General features: G+C 42.1%; 1 protein-coding gene across 1 annotated transcript in view; it reads left to right on the plus strand.

The window, feature by feature from the left end:
* The window catches only part of SPTLC3 (serine palmitoyltransferase long chain base subunit 3), a 142,124-nt gene that overhangs the window by 13,486 nt on the left and 111,546 nt on the right, over window positions 1-17,092 (plus strand). The window contains exon 2 of the mRNA XM_042230421.1: window positions 10,296-10,478. Coding sequence (XP_042086355.1) covers window positions 10,296-10,478 — 183 coding nt within the window. The remainder of the gene's footprint in view (window positions 1-10,295; window positions 10,479-17,092) is intronic.

Raw genomic sequence — 17,092 nt, forward strand, 5'->3', positions numbered from 1 at the left:
CACCTTCTCTGCCGAAAGAAACTAGGCTCCAGATATTCTCAAACACTAGAATATTCATAGCAGAATTGATCTCAGACCTCAGAGAAGCATGTTATCTCATTTTATAGGTATTAGCAGCATATTTCTCAATAAAGAACAGAACTGAGACTCACTTGCCCAATATCTCAAAACAGCCAATCTGGGATAAGACAGATGCCTGTCCACTGCCAGTTTCTAGAACTTCCACACAGTACTGTTTCTCAAAGTGTAGAATCTAAAACAAACCCTGTTGGAGCCCTTGACAAGAAGGTCTTTTGCCAAACCATGTAATAATGAGGGTATCTGGGAAAATCCCACAACCGATGTAAGGTTTGATGGACTGGTTTGTAAGTTTATGCAAGAGGGGCTGGCATTTCATTCATTGAGCTATGCTTCTCACTGATCAGTTCTTCCCAAGCCCACTGCAACAGGTGCCTATATGCGAAGATACAAAAGTTCTCCGCAGGGTGGCCTGAGATAATGACTCAGTGGCTGAAATAAATAGGTCGTGAATATCAGTTTACTTTTCTAAAGTGTTATATCAATCTTTATACCAATCAAGATGATTCATGCTTTGTGTCTGCCCATTACTTAGGGCCCATAAATTATGATGGTTAAAAAAAAATGCCTGTAACTTCTAAATGGTTGATTCAGGAGTACAGGTAAAAACTAATCAAGACTAGCCTTGCTCTGGGAGAAGTTACTTTTAATTTTTCTTTTTTTGGTAAAAAAAAAAAGTTAATCAGATAATTATAGGTGTGACCATGGATGCTATCAGGTTTTCTTGGAAGCAAAGAAACAAATCATTGTGGTGCCATACTCTTGGGAAATTGGTTGGTTGGAGACATTATGTCTACTTTCCCAAGAAGCAAAAGGTTTTCATGGAAAATCAAAGGCACACTGCCTTCCATGAAAACTGAAGATTTCAGCCAGAGAAACTGTATGCATTCAAGCAGTGCCTCTTTAAGGACACATTCTATCTTCAAAGGCAAGCAGAGAATGAGCCAGGTTATAGATTAACTGAACCTAGACTGTTCTAGACGTGCATAAAATGTAAGGGATTTTATAGGGTGACGGGCAGAGGGAGGTAAGGAGAATAGGTCTGTGAAACCATGAGCCAAATCCTGATAAACACAGAGGAAAGGGAGACTGGTGGGATCCTGGGCAACTTTCTTTCTTGGTAGGGGGGCTTTCTGCTTCTTCAGATTACTCAATGGCAGGCACCGTTTGGTCCACCTTCAGGGAATGAGAAGTTTTGGTTGGGGTTCAGAGGTGGTAATTCAGCATAATCAAAGGCCAAGAAGAAAGTGTTTCCATTTGATTCAAAGAGAAAAGCCATTGTTTATACTTCAAGTTCAGTTCCCTGAGCTCAGCCAAGTGACTCAGAACCACATATTGTGTGCCTCTGGAGCCCCACCCTCGTTTCAGCTCACCTATGAGTCACCAGCTGCCTGGCCAGAGAAAGGAATGCTACAGGGCACACCTCACTTGTGCGGCAAAGCTTGTCTCTGGTGTGAATTCACTCTAGGTAGCTTAGGAGACACTTTCCTTTTGAGTTTTGGTCATAGGTTCCAACTTCCAGAATCAACAGAATGAGTTTGCTTCATCAAATATTCTTCCTCAGTGGATACAAGAAAGACTTTTTAATTTTATATTGGAGTGTAGTTGATTAACAATGCTGTGTTAGTTTCAGGTGTCCAGCAAAATGATTCAGCTGTTATGTGTGTGTGTGTGTATACGTATATACACCTGTATCTATTTTTTCAAATTCTTTTCCCATTTAGATTAGTACAGAATACTGAGTAGAGTTCCCTGTGCAGTACAGAAAGGTCCTTGCTGGTTATCTATTTTAAATAGCAATGTGTACAGTCAATCCCAAACTCCTAGACTATCCCTCCCTGCCATCCTTCCCCCCACATACACCCCCTGTTAGCCATATGTCTGTTCTCTGGGAGTCTCTGTTTTATAAATAAGTTCATTTGTATGATTTTTTAAAAAAGATTCTCCATATAAGTGATATCATAAGCTGTCTTTCTCAGAATTACCAACCACACAACCATGAATCACTGTGAATCACTGAATGTTGGGGTTCCCTGAAGATCCAATCACATACATGGCTTTGCAGGGGCTCTTATGAAAACAGATATCAGATCAGATTTTAAGCCAGCATTTGGTTAAAACTCATCAATGGCTTCCCTTAGGATCAAACCTGTGATCCTAAACTCTTTTTACAAGCTCTGTACAATCTCCGAAGCTGTTTCATCCATTTATTCATCAAATATTTATTGGATACCTACTTCGTATCAGATGACCTTCTAGGCACTGGAATACTGATGATGGACAAAGTGGATGACATTCCCCCTTTAGAACTGACCTGCCCCTCGCTAGTCCCTGCCAGCCCACTACCCTACCCCCGTCCCTCCCCACAGTTCCCAGGCTCTTCCTCCTGCTGGGAACACTGCACCTTGTTAAATCCTACTGACTTTTTGTTCAGTCACTCAGTCATGTCTGATTCTTTGTGACCCCATGGAGTGCAGCACGCCAGGCTTCCCTGTCCTTCATTATCTCCTGGAATTTTCTCAAACTCATGTCCATTGAGCCAGTGAGGCCATCCAACCACCTCACCCTCTGTCACCCCCTTTCACCTCCTTCCCTCAGTCTTGCCCAGCATCAGGGTCTTTTCCCGTGAGTTGGCTCTTCTAATCAAGTGGCCAAAATATTGGAGTTTCAGCTTCCGTATCAGTTGTTCCAATGAATATTCAGGGTTGATTTCCTTTAGGATGGACTAGTTTGATCTCTTTGCTGTCCAAGGGACTCTCAAGAGTCTCCTCCAGCACCACAATTCAAAAGCATCAAATCTTTGGTGTTCAGCCTTCTTTATGGTCCAAATCTCACATCTGTACATAGCTACTAGAAAAACCATGGGTTTGACGATATGGATCTTTGTCATCGAAGTGTTATCTCTGCTTTGTAATACACTGTCTAGGTTTGCCATAGCTTTTCTTCCAAGTAGCACACATCTTTTAATTTCATGCAGATCTTGTTTTAAGCATTGTCTTCTTCAGGGAGACCTTTCTCTTTTCTTTCACAAGGTCAGATCCTGTCCTATCCACCCCATAGCCCCCTAACTTATTCATCATTTCCCTTTTTGTAAGTAATTGTTTTGCATCTGTATTTCCCTGTAGACCAGGGGTTGGCAAACCTTCTCTGAAATAGGCCAGATAATATTTTCAGCTCTTTGGGGCACGCAGTTCCTGTCCCAACTACTCATCTCTGCTTTATGGCAAGAAGGAAGCCATGGACAACAAATCAACAAATGTGTTTGTTGGCTAAATGAATGAACAAATATGCCTACATATGATCGTACTAAGTGAGGCTAAGTGAGAGAAAGACAAATATCATATAATATCACTTATATGTGAAATCTAAAAATGATGATACAAATGAACTTATTTACAAAACAGAAATAGACTCATAGACATAAAAAACAAACCTATGATCACCAGAGGGGAAATGTAGTTGGGGGGGGGGGGGGATAAATTAGAAGTTTGGAATTAGTACATACATACTCCTATATGGAAAATAGATAAACAACAAGGACCTACAGTGTAGCACAAGAAACTACTCAATGCCTTATAATAACCTATAATGGAAAAGAATCTGAAAGAGAATGCTGCTGCTAAGTCGCTTCAGTCGTGTCCGACTCTGTGCGACCCCATAGATGGCAGCCCACCAGGCTCCTCCATCCCTGGGATTCTCCAGGCAAGAACACTGGAGTGGGTTGCCATCTCCTTCTCCAATGAATGAAAGTGAAGTCGCTCAGTCATGTCTGACTCATAGCGACGCTATGGACTGCAGCCTATAGGCTCCTCCTTCCACGGGATTTTCCAGGCAAGAGTACTAGAGTGGGGTGCCATTGCCTCCTCCCTGAAAGAATAGATTCATGTATATATGTAACTGAACCACTTTTCTGTACACCTGAAACTGATACAACATTGTAAGTCAACTATACTTCAATCAAGAAAGAGTTCCTAATTCAGAAAAAAAAAAAACTATATTTCAATCAGAAAGTTTAAAAAAAAAAAAAAGGAAGGGTAAAAATGAACAAATGTGTAAATATAGAAAGCCATTAAACTTCTGGTTTGCTGTTTTCACTGCTTTACACTTGATTAGATGTTGTCACTGAGGACTTCTTACTCTCTGGTCCTGAGATGTATTCTGCATGCACAGAAAAGCTCTGTGTTCCTCAAGTGATCCAGCTGCTATTAGGTAGATAAGAATATTTTATCCCCCCCTTGGCCCATAAGCATCAGGAGGATGGAAGTCATAAGATAAAACTACCCGAATGACTCGTCCACTGCCAGGCATAAGTGCATAAACATGGTAGTCAGCCTTCTCAGGAGAGTTGGCAGCTACCCATGCCCATCTGGGAAGGAGAAAGAGCCAGCCTCATGGCCAATTTATTTCTGAAATATGTTCCAGTCTGTCATGTCTCAAAGGTTTAAGTTTTGAGCACCTCAAGGATGAACACTCTCTCACCTGGACTGAGAAATTATAACTTAACTAGAAGACAGTAGGTGGTAGTTAATCTCAGTGATGTTGAAACACATGTGCATTGCTTTCTCTGGCTTATTAGGATAGCTTCAGAAAAGCTGTGCTCCTCAAGTGATCCAGCTGGCTGTAGGTAAGATTAGAAGACTGCAGTCATTACAGGCTGATGAAGGATGACTGCTTTGTTCCAATGTTCAATTATGTCCACCTGACTTTAGAGACTCCACCCCAGCTGTCAAATCAAGCAGGATCCTGGGAAAGGTCTGGCTCATCCTGCCGTGTAGCCCTATTTTGTTCCAGCAGGCACTACACATTTCATCTCCAAACAGGCAGGAAACGAGGTCCTTGCAAGTTCCCATTCCTCTCGTTTCCACCACGACGTGCCTGTGCTGATTCTCCTGTCCTGAGAGACCCTCACCTCCTCCCTCAGCATTTCCCAGTCTTGGCTCTGTCTCATTCACTCCTCCAGCAGATCTTCGTGTGGCTTGCTCCTAAAGACTTCATTTAGTCCCCTCCAAGCCATCCGACCTTTTCGGTGACTCCTTCACTTCCCAGTCTGGAACTGCGGAAGTCTGGGACTCTTCATGGGCTGCCCTGACTTGTTCCCTAACTTCCCTGGTGGCGGATGGGCAAGCCGAAACGCGGGGAAAGCAACTTGACCTCTCGACGACTGAACTTGTGCACCATGACAAAGAAAGTTTGGAATAGCTAATACATAAAGAAATTGTGCCTTCGAGAATTCCCATGTTTATTATCTGTCTGTCTGTCTTTCTGACTTCTGTGGCCGCTGAGGCCTCAATCTTTTAATGTGATTTTTTTTCTGTCATGCACCACCTCACACACAGAGATGCTCAATATATCAAGAATTAAATCTTTGGCTCAGCTTTCTGGAATAAGCATGCCCAGAATGATTGATTGATTTGATTGACTGATTATCTCATTCCATCTGTTTTTGAGTTATAGTTGATTTACAATATAGTTTCAGGTGTATGACATAATGACTTGATGCTTTAATAGATTATACCACATTTAAAGTTATTATAGAATATTCTTTACATTCCCTGTGCTGTACATTACACCTTTGTATATTATTTATTTTATACATAGTAGTTTATGCCTCTTAATCACCTTTCCCTATCTTGCCCCTCCCGGCTGGTAACCACTAGTTTGTTCTCTGCATCTATGAGTTTATTTCTCTTTATATTCATTTGTTTCAGTTTTTTAGATTCCACATATAAAAGAGAAATTACAGTAGCTGTTTTCCTCTGACTTATTTTACTAAGCATAATACCCTCCAGGTCTACCCATGTGGTTGCAAATGGCAGATTTCATTATTTTTTAATACCAGAGTATTATTCCATTATATATATATATATATATATATAAAACACACACACACACATACACACACACACACACACACTGTACATACATACGTTGGGGTACATATATCTTTTCAAATCAATGTTTTAATTTTCTTCAGATGATTACTCCGGAGTGGAACTGCTGATCATACGGTTGTCCTGTTTTAAAATTTTCTGAGGCACCTTCATACCATTTCCACAGTGGCCATGCCAAGTGACACTCCCCAGATTTAAATTAAAATATTGGCCAATGCAGACAGGTCCTGATGCATTCTTTTCCTTGGGGAAGTAACTTAGTTCCCAGGCTTCTTCCAAACCCTTCTAAGCAAGATTTAGACATGAAAGAATTTTAAAATGATTCTTATAGTATCTATTCTTCAAGATAGTATTTTGACAATGTTAAGGTAATATTTGAAAAATGAGCCACTGGGCTTTCCTGGTGGTCCAGTGGTTAGGAATCCACCTGCAGATGAGAGGGCCACAGTTCCATCCCTGGTCCAGGAAGACTCCACATGCCCGGGATCGACTAAGCGCATTCACCACCATGACTGAGCCCATGGGGTGCTACCACTGACGCCTGTACACTCTAGGGCCTGTGCCCACAAGACAGCCCGCCACAGCGTGAAGCCCACACGCCGCAGCTAGAGAGTAACCCGCTAACCCCAACCAGAGAAAGCCCACATGGCAACAAAGGCTTGGCACAGCCAAAATGAAAACATTTGTTAAAATACTTCAAAAAATGCACCACCCAGTCTCATGGCATAACCCGATATAAGTTTATCTCTCACTCCTATGAAGTCCAATGGGCACTTATAGGAATCTGGAGGGGCGAACTGTGAGGACTCTGCTCCACGTGGCCACTCAGGTCACCAGGCTGAGCAAAGCTCTGCAGACTAGACTGGGTGGCTTCCAAGGTCACCACGGCCGTCAGCATTCAGATGGCAACAGGGCAAAGAGAGAACGAGACGGGTCAGGAGAGAGCCACAGGTCAGGCCCAGAAATGGCACGTTTCACTCTTACCAGTTTCACACTGACCAGAACTCAGTCGCACAGTCACGCTTGTCGGCAACGGACGTGGGACTTGTAGCCCAGCTGTGAGAAAGAGGTGAGGGAAGTGGTTTGATGCTCACAGCCAGTCTCCCCTACAATGGACATTAGTGTGAAAATATTTGAAATATTCAAAAGGCCTAAGTGAGAGATAATAACAGCTATTATTTTTTGCAAGTGATCCTTTATTTTCTGTCCTTTTATTAAATAACTTGTCTTTTAAAAATATTTTTGTAGTACAGTGTGATGAGTATTACAATGGTGTTATGCAGTGAGAACACCCAGCCTGGATCTTTTTAGGAAGTGAAGACAAAACTAGGTCTTAAACAGTGGATATTAGGTAGGCAAAGGTATAAAGCGCTGGCTTGAAGGAGGGGGGCAACAGAGGACATTCAAAAAAGGAGTAAATACCAAAAAAATTACAGGAATCTGTCAGCATGAGAGAAGGTTTGGAAGGGCATAAAAATCAGGGTATCAGGATGTGAAATGAAAGCAGCTCACCTGTTTGTGACAAGATGATACGAGTTAGACTAGACTGAGACATAGGAGTTTGATAAAGCATTTCTAAACGTTTGTATCTGTAGCAGACTGTGATTAAAATACTCGTTTCTTAAAATCCCAAGCAACTTTAAGATATGAAGTACCCTTTCAGCTAAGGTAGAATTATGTACTCTCATCTTTCTCGCTTCACCCCACTTTCATAAGCTTTGGAGCTGCATCATTCCTACAAATCTGTTAGATTTCAGCCAAATCTCACTGGCATTCCAAAGTATTTTAGAAGAGAAATAAATGGCAACTTTGAAATCAATAAGATTCTCAAATGTCTTAGAATAAAAATAGAGGATTCCACTGAGGAAAGCGCTGCTCTGAGTTTTACCTGCCACTATGAATGAAAGTTTATTATACAACACAACATACGGCATACACACACAGTAAGGGATATATACTCATCAGTCAGAACAGGGCACTCATTAACCAATCAGAGTGGATGCTCAGGAGAAATAACTGAGATGAATGTATCGTGAATACTAGATGAACACCAGTCCCTCCCACCTCCACCCGCCTCTCACCTGGTCTACAGTTCTTGTTACTCTCTTGACTGGGGAGGAGAACTGATCTACTGGGATCCTCAGCTGCCAGTACTGGAAGACTCAAATTGAAGGAGATTGAAAATAAGATGTTGTTATTCTCACGTAATGAGAGTCTAGAGTTAGGAAGAGTCTCTAATTGGATGGTCCCTGGATTGGTTGTTTTGGTCCGTTAACTCTTGGTCATCAAGGATCAAGTCTTTCCATTTCCTCTTTCTACCATCTTTTGTGCATAACTGTCTTCACCTGTGGCCACAAATGGTTGCTGCAATTCCAGATGACCCAAGCATCATGGTCTTTCTCAACTTCAGTATCTCGACAATGCCCCCCCGCTGCCCCGCCCCACCATGCCTCTAACCCCCACCTCTTTGTCCCCTCTCACATTTACTGACTCCTCATGTGTCCTCAGTCTCTTGCTTCTCCCTACGTATAGGTACTGGCCAGGGCTCTATACATATTCTTTCTCTTCTTTCCCAAATATTTCTCTAAAAGCAGCATCATTCATTCTAGCAGTTTCCTTTATCGTTGCACTCAGAAGATTTCAGGAGCATTTTACGAGTGTTTGCTCTGGGACAGGTCCTTTGCATTTATTACCTAATTTAATTTTCAAAATAAACAAGGGATATGAACTTGGGCAAATTCCGGGTGACGGTGAAAGACAGGGAAACCTGGTATGCATTCATGGGGTCACGAAGAGTCAGACATGACTTGGCTACTGAACAACAACAGAAACCTTACTAGCTCCATTTTACACTGAAGGCATTTGAGAGCAAGAACAATTAAGCGACTTGCACCAAGTCTTACAGTCAGCAAGTGAAATGCCTGAATCCGAAGCAGGGCAGTCTCCCTGCCCCTGAGCCCTCCCAGCCATCAGGCCCTGCCTCCCTCCAAGACTGGCCTCAGACGTCCCTTTCTGGAAGCCACTCCTGATCACCCCATGTGATACAATCTCACCATTTGTGTCACTCTGATGACATTTCTTTTTGTTCAGTGTTATGATTATACTTTCTCTCCTCCGCCTGTCGCATTATGCCATCAAGTCTGGGGAAAAGAGGCTATATTTTTTATTTCCTATCCTCTCTAATAGTAGCCTGTTGTGCTGCACTCTGCTCAGTCCTGTCTGACTCTTTGCAGCCCACCAGGCTCCTCTGCCCATGGAATTTTCCGGGTAAGAATTCTGGATTAGGGTACCATTCTCTTCTCTAGGGGATCTTTCCAAGCCAGGGACTGAACCCCAGTCTCCTGCATTGCAAACAGATTGGTTTACTGCCTGAGCCCAGGAAAGCCCAATGTTAGCCTAGAACAGTGAAAAACAGGCAGCCAATAAGGGACCTGCTCATTTCCACCATGGTAAAGAACCTGCCTGCCAATGAAGGAGACATTAGAGAAGCAGGTATTATCCCTGGGTTGGAAGGATCCCCTGGAGGAGGACATGGCAACCCACTCCAGGATTCTTGCTTGTAGAATCCTACAGTCCCTGGAAGGCTACAGCTAATACGGTCACAAAGAGTTGGACACGACTGAAGCGACTTAGCACGCACAGCTCACATGCTTGTTTCCATCACCTGAAGGAAACGCAGGAAACAAACAGCCCACAGGGGGTCGCCGAGTCCCAAATGACCAGGCACTCTGGGAAAGGTAGCTCAGGATCTATTGGGGTTTCCAGTCACCCCACTCCAGTACTCTTGCCTGGAGAATCCCATGGACGGAGGAGCCTGGTAGGCTGCAGTCCATGGGGTCGCTAAGAGTCAGACACGACCAAGCGACTTCACTTTCACTTTTCACTTTCATGCATTGGAGAAGGAAAGGGCAACCCACTCCAGTGTTCTTGCCTGGAGAATCCCAGGGACGGGGGACCCTGATGGGCTGCCGTCTATGAGGCCGCACAGATTCGGACACGACTGAAGCGACTTAGCAGTAGCAGCAGCAGTACAGAATGATACTTTGGTATCTTGCAAAACCCCTATTCCTCATTCATTTTTCACTTAACGGATTTAGAATCTGTTGATAATTTCTGCCTGAATCAATTATTTCTTTAAGAGTTGTGGAATAAAACGTACGTTGCTGATTACCTTCTTCAGTGATCAACTTCCAATTTTCTCCAAGTATTTTCATAATCTTAAATGTGCTCTTTGACATGTAAAAGATTGAAAGTCCAAAATTTTCAGTGTCATAGTTCATTGTAACGGAAGAGTGGCTAATTTTCCATTTCTGTTTGTCTTTTCAGCAAAATGGAAATTCAAATTTTTACAAGCCATTTGTGGAATCCTTTGAGGAAGCACCTCTTCATGTTATGGTTTTCACTTACTTGGGATATGGAATTGGAACACTGTTTGGCTATCTCAGGGACTTTCTGAGGAACTCGGGAATAGAAAAATGCAATGCAGCCGTGGAGAGAGAAGAGCAAAAGGTATGCACGAGCAGCTCCTGAGTCTTTGTCAATGCCAATTCTTCCCTGAAGTATGCTCCCAAGTGGTAATGCATGTACAGATCCTGAAAAGAGTGATATGCTCAGCAACTACTCAAGGCAAATGCTATTCCCCTGAACCCCGTAAACCCCCCAAAGTTATCCATGTATTCATGGACTTGTTTTCTTTACAATATTTATTGAGCAATTACTAGTTGCCAGGCTGCCGTCTATGGGGTCGCACAGAGTCGGACACAACTGAAGCGACTTAGCAGCAGCAGCAGCAGCAGCAGCAGGCTAAACTAAGGGTTTCCATGTACATTATCATAAATATAATTTTTAAAACAATCCCATGAGATAGATTTCAAAAGAGCATTTTAAAGGTGAAAAATCAAAATCAGAAAGTGAGGGCATGAGTGGGACTGTATTCTGGTCTTCTAGTTGTAAGCTGAGTATTATTTATATTCTATTCTGGACTAGGAAAGTGTGTTTGAGTGACATGTGGTCAGGGTTTCACTTAGATCAGAGTTTCTCAACTTTGGCACTATTGACGTTTCGAGATGGATAATCCTTTGATGTGGGAGGCATTGCAGGATTTTTAACAGCATCCCTGACCTTGACCTGCAAGATGTAGTTAGAACTCTCCCATATCCTTGTGACAATCAAAAATATCTCCAGACATTGCCAAATGCCTCACCAAGTGGAATATCACCCTCAGTGTAGACCACTGATCTGGATACTTTCAATGGCGAATGTATAAATGTCTACAGCATCTCCTTTTCACATAAAGCTAACAGGACAACTTGGAAACTATTCAGAAATCTGTGAAGAGCCTGTGTCCTTTTACCATGTTTTCCAAAATTGGTTCAAAGGATATATGATGCCATGAATCTCTTTTCCCCTAAAACTTGCTTTAAAATATACAGTTGTGGCCACAGATTATTCCACATGATGGAGCCTTGAACATATCTAAGTATAGCATCATTGACACATGTAATAGGAGAATCTCAAATCCTATAACTTACTGACCAGTACCCACAGTAAGCTAAGCTCTTATTATAGAAACATAACCATGAACAGGTCATGTAGAACACTTATTTTGGAATTACCAAATTGGAATTAAGTTAAGCCTACCTTCAGGGGGAAATCAGGCCCAGTTTGACTGTTGAACTCTCTCTTACATTAGCAAGGACTAAGTCGTATGTTCTACAGCAACTGCATGTGAACTATGTTGCTTCAGTCGCGTCGGACTCTGTGCAACCCCATGGACTGTTGCTGGCCAGGCTCCTCTGTCCATGGGGTTCTCCAGGCAAGAATACTGGAGTGGGTTGCCATGTCTTCCTCCAGGGAATCTTCCTGACCCAGGAATCGAACCCACATCTCATGCCTCCTGCATTGGCAGGCGAGTTCTTTACCACTAGTGCCACCTGGGAAGCCCCTATACCGAGTAATGGGGACTAATAGAGAAGAAAATATAGGTCCTTCCAGCAGAGAATTTGAAGTCTGGTATGCAAAAAAAGACTCATGAGCAAAACAAACGATAAAAAGTGATGATGGGGAGGAAGTTGATATGGGAAACAGGGATCTGTGTCCTGCGCTTCTCTTAGGAATTTAGGAAGGCATTATGCTGGGACTTAGTGGTGAGCAGGTATTTGCCTATTGAGCAAGGTACAAAGGAAGACACTCTCTAAGAGAGCTGCAAGCAAGTCAGATTCATTTGGAGTTTGTATTTTGTGCCAGGCACTGTACAACAGTCTGGAAACATAAGAATAACTAAGGCAGATAATGGTTTTGGAGAGCTAACCACAAAAGAAGCAATTGCAGTGGAATTTGATAAGAGGTACCATTGAGGTTAGCAGATGACATCAGGGAGGCAAAGAATAGAAGCATTTAACCTGGGCTTGGTGTTCAGTGAAGCCTGCTGGGGGGAAGAGAAACTTAAATTCAGTCTTTAGAAGACTGAAGAGTAAGTAATAAGGCAACGAGTGCAGCAAGATGAGCTGGAAGGAGTCTTCAAGGAAAGGAAACATGGTGTGAAGTGGCCCAGAGATAAGAGAAAACATTGAACATTCAAGGAACCAAGGAATTCTAATGATCAGAATGTTGTGAGAGTGGGATTATGTGGGGAGAAAGATTGCTTGAGAGGCAAGCAGAGACCTTACTATAAGGGGTTTTTATAAGCCATACACATTTGTTATAAGAACAATGGGAAGGCATTGAAGGAGTTCAGGCAGAGGAATGCAGATTAGCAGATTAGAAAGATCATGTTCACTGCAATGTAAAAAATGGATTGCAGGAGGACAACGCAGGGACCAAAAAAAGAAAAAAAATCCAATTAAGAGGCTGAGGCAGAAGTCCAGGTTGATAAAAAATCTAGATGATACCTTGGGCTGGGCCCAGGTTAGTGATAGCTCATGAGAGACAGGCCAAGAGATGCTTAAGGGTTGGAATCAGGACTACCCCACCAGAAAAAAAGAACGAAATCATTCCATTTGCAGTAGCATGGATGGACCTAAAATCTACCATAGTAAGTGAAGTAAGCTGGACAAATATCATAATGTACGCTTCCCTGGTGGCTCAGAGGTTAAAGCGTCTACCTCTAATATGGGAGACTTGGGTTTGATCCCTGGGTCGGGAAGTTCCCCTGGAGAAGGAAATGGCAACCCACTCCAGTATTCTTGCCTGGAGAAGCCCATGGACGGAGGAGCCTGGTGGGCTACAGTCCATGGGGTCGCAAAGAGCTGGACATGACTGAGCGACTTAAATAACTAACTAACTAATGGAGAATCTAAGCAAATAATACAAATGAACTTATTTACAAACAGAAATAGACTCACAGACATAAAAAACAAATTTATGGTTACCAAAGGGGAAATGGAGAGTGGAGGGATAACAGAGGAGTTTGGGATTATCAGATATACACTATTGCATATAAACTAGGTAAATGACAAGGACCTACTCCATAGCACGGGGAAGTACTAATATAGTCAACATCTTGTAATAATCTATAATGGAAAAAATCTGAAAAAGAGTATTGATCTAATTAGATAGATAGATCTGTATCTATTCGGTATAACGGGATTGCTTTGCTATCAACCTGAAACTAACACCACATTGTAAATCAACCATACGTCAATTAAAAAAAAAAAGAGATAGAGTTAGGGATGATCGATTTGACTTGGGGAATTACAGAGATGTGCAAATCAAAGCCCACACTTGGTCTACGACTTGGGCAACTGGATATAAAGAAGGCAGTATCACATATTGAGATGGGGAATTGCGAAGGAAGATGAAGGTGAAGGGGAAGGTGATCAATTCACTTTGAAACAAGCTGAGTTGAAAGAATTGACAGCTAGATAGAGAGGTCTAGACCTCAGAGAAAAGTCTGAGATGGATATTGTAGCATCTTCAGTATATCTGGAGCATATTAAATTAATCAAACCCATAGGAGTGGATGCGATCTCCCAGGGAAGGTCTATGGAAGAGAAAAAGACAAAGGGTGTGAAGAGGACAGAGAACTTTAGAGAATGTTATAAGTGGCAGAGATGGAATTCCAACTCAAGACTAGAAGCAATGCGACAATAAAAATCCTTATAATAGTCTAGGAAGGAGATAATATGTGCTTGAGTTGAGGAAGAGACAGATGGAATGAAGAAAAGGAAGCTGGTTATAAAGATATTTAGGAGGTATAATCAACAAGTCTTGGTTGCTGAGTATATGGAAAATAAGACAGAGGAGGAAACCAGGATAATCTCAAATTTATTCTTTGGTCAGCTACAAGAATGGCAGTGGCACACTCGTCACTTGAGGACTGAGTTAGTAATACTAAGTGAAAAGATTAAAAAGAAAAAAAAAAAAAGCAAAATCTCTCTCCAAAAGAGCCCTAAAAAAATCTCAGACCCAGAGCACGTGCTATCTCAACAGACTTGATTAATAATCAAGACACTAAGGAGGAAAAAAGACAACCCAGACAGATACAAGGTTTCAATATTTTGCTTCAGTTCTTTTAACCCTTTAAAGGCAACTTTAGAGTTGAATTGCAATGTATTAAAGAGTCGGACAGGACTGAGCGACTTCACTTTCAATTTTCACTTTGATGCATTGGAGAAGGAAATGGCAGTCCACTCCAGTGTCCTTGCCTGGAGAATCCCAGGGATGGGGGAGCCTGGTGGGCTGCCGTCTATGGGGTCACACAGAGTCGGACACGACTGAAGCAACTTAGCAGCAGCAGCAGCGGCAGAGATCTCTAGCTATAGTACTTTCTCAGTGATGTCATGGCCCAACTTTGCTAAATCCAGAGTAGGATGTCAGAAAATATAATCAAAGGAATATCAAGCATTGTCAGGGATTTTAAAAACTTCAAGTACAGCTGCATGTCTCAATCCCTGTGGCCCCTGCTGGTAAAAGACTTATCAGTTGCGATACCATGTTTCCGTTAGACCCAGGCAGTCCCAGAGCCCTACAAGTAAAGCCCAGATATTTCTGGTTCATCCCCAGAGATTTTTACTCCCACATATAACAAAAATGGTTCAGCAAGTTGTAACTAGAAAATTTGGACATAAATCGCCAAATAAATGTTTGCATGAATTAAACCTCGCTCTTTCTTATCCACACTTGGCATTCTGAAACAACAGCAAGATTGGCGCAGTATGACTTTCTTCTGAGTGTTTTGAAGGATGGGGTTCATGAAGGTCACTGGGTGTGAGGCATGGTTTTGTCCAAAGCAAACAGACGGCCCAGTGCTGGGCTTCCTGTTTGGATCTGGGTGGGTCCAAAATGAGAGAGTTTCCCTGGGAACCCAACATATTAGCCAGCAGCTTGTGGGGCGGGAATGCTTCAGCCCCTTCATTCTCTTCTCAGTTAACAACCAACATGATCTTTTTAAACCTAAGTCAGTTCACATGTCAAGGTGCTACAGAACCGCCCTCTCGATGAGCCCTGTCCCTGTTCCGCAAGGACCTTCTTCCTCTTCCTCAAACACAGCTTCTCACACCTAACCCAAGGATTTCTCACCCTCCTTTCCCTCTGCTCAGAATGACCCTTCTTCCCTCAGATACCAGTACAGCTCACCCCCTCACTTTCTTCATTAAATCCATCCGGACATCACCAGCTTTAAAGCCAGGAGGAGTCACCAGCAGAGTTATCCCCAAACTCCCCAACCAGGCTTGGTTCCAAATACCTTCTGGCTGCTTCTCAAAAACAAATGCACCCTCACAAGAAAGGCATATTTTCCATGATTGCATCTAGCTTTGGGGAAAAACTCCAAAATCAAAGTTTGAGAAATAGTTTGTAAAATATGGCCATTAGTAAAATCAGATTATAACTACCCATGGTGAGTTTTCAGGTCAACATTTATTTTGTTATTGTTGTTTACTTGTCTTGTTGTTGTTTGGTCTCTAGGTCCTGTCTGACTCTTTTACAACGCCCCCCCCCCCCCCCCCACCCATGGACTGTAACCTGTCAGGCTCACCTGTCCACAGGATTTCCCAAGCAAGGATACTAGAGTGGGTTGCCATTTCCTTCTCCAGGGCATCTTCCCAAACCAGGGGTCAAACCTGCATCTCCTGCATTGGCAGACGGATTCTTTACCACTGAGCCACCTGGGAAGCCCCAACGTTTATTTGGATATATATAAATACCCAAATATCCAAACACCCACAGGCATGAAATTTCTGATGTGTCATTAAAATGTTAGTCAAATCATTTTGTTTTAGTTCTTGTACAGTATAGACCTTACTGCCTCCCTTGGCAAGAAGGAATCTGCAATAGTAGGTTTTTAACAAGAATAGTAGCAAGGTTGATGGATCTTGATGAAGTAGAGCTTTGCTAGCGCCTATCAACTAGTACTAAGCCAATGTATGGAATAAGTGGGTTATGACTAGCCTCTTCCTATGTCTTTTTCCCTTTCCTTTTTATTACGGGAATAGCTGCAAAAGCTATGGTCATCCTTCCTTTCTTTTTCGTGCATTTAGTTACATATGTGCTCATTTGCATCACCCTCTCCCTTCCTTAAGGTATGTTCATAACATACATTTGTTGTGTGACTGTCTTTTTTATTTTTTCAAGAAGTTATATACTGAAGATCTTTACCTGCCAGAAGAAGATTACCTTCATTGTTTTTAATAGCCACATGATGGTATTGTATAGTAGGATTATATGATTATTTATTTTTATTCTCTTTTTTATTATTGAAAATAATGCTTCAATGAGCATCCTATGCATTTATTCAAGGATAATGCATAGAAATGACTTTCTGGGCCCAAGAAATAAACATTTTAACTTCCAAAATATCGGCAAATTGCCTTTAAAAAATATTGCATAGCATGTCTCTAGTAGTACGCGAGAGTGCTTGCTTTCTTGTCAGCACTTGATACATTGATATTTTAAAAATATTTCTCATTTTTGCCAGTTTGAAAAGGGAGGTTTTTTCATGTGCTTGTGTTTCTCTGCATTTCCTTGGTTATAATGAGACTGAGCTTTTCCTATGATTATTTCTCATGTATGCTTACTCTTCTTGAATTTCCTGTTGATATCATTTGCTCATAATTTTATTAAATTATTTTTATTGATTGAGAGAAGTTCTTTCTATATATCCTTCATCAATAATTTGCCTCTTA

This window comes from Ovis aries, chromosome 13 (genome assembly GCF_016772045.2).
Source record: "Ovis aries strain OAR_USU_Benz2616 breed Rambouillet chromosome 13, ARS-UI_Ramb_v3.0, whole genome shotgun sequence".
Lineage (NCBI taxonomy): Eukaryota > Metazoa > Chordata > Mammalia > Artiodactyla > Bovidae > Ovis > Ovis aries.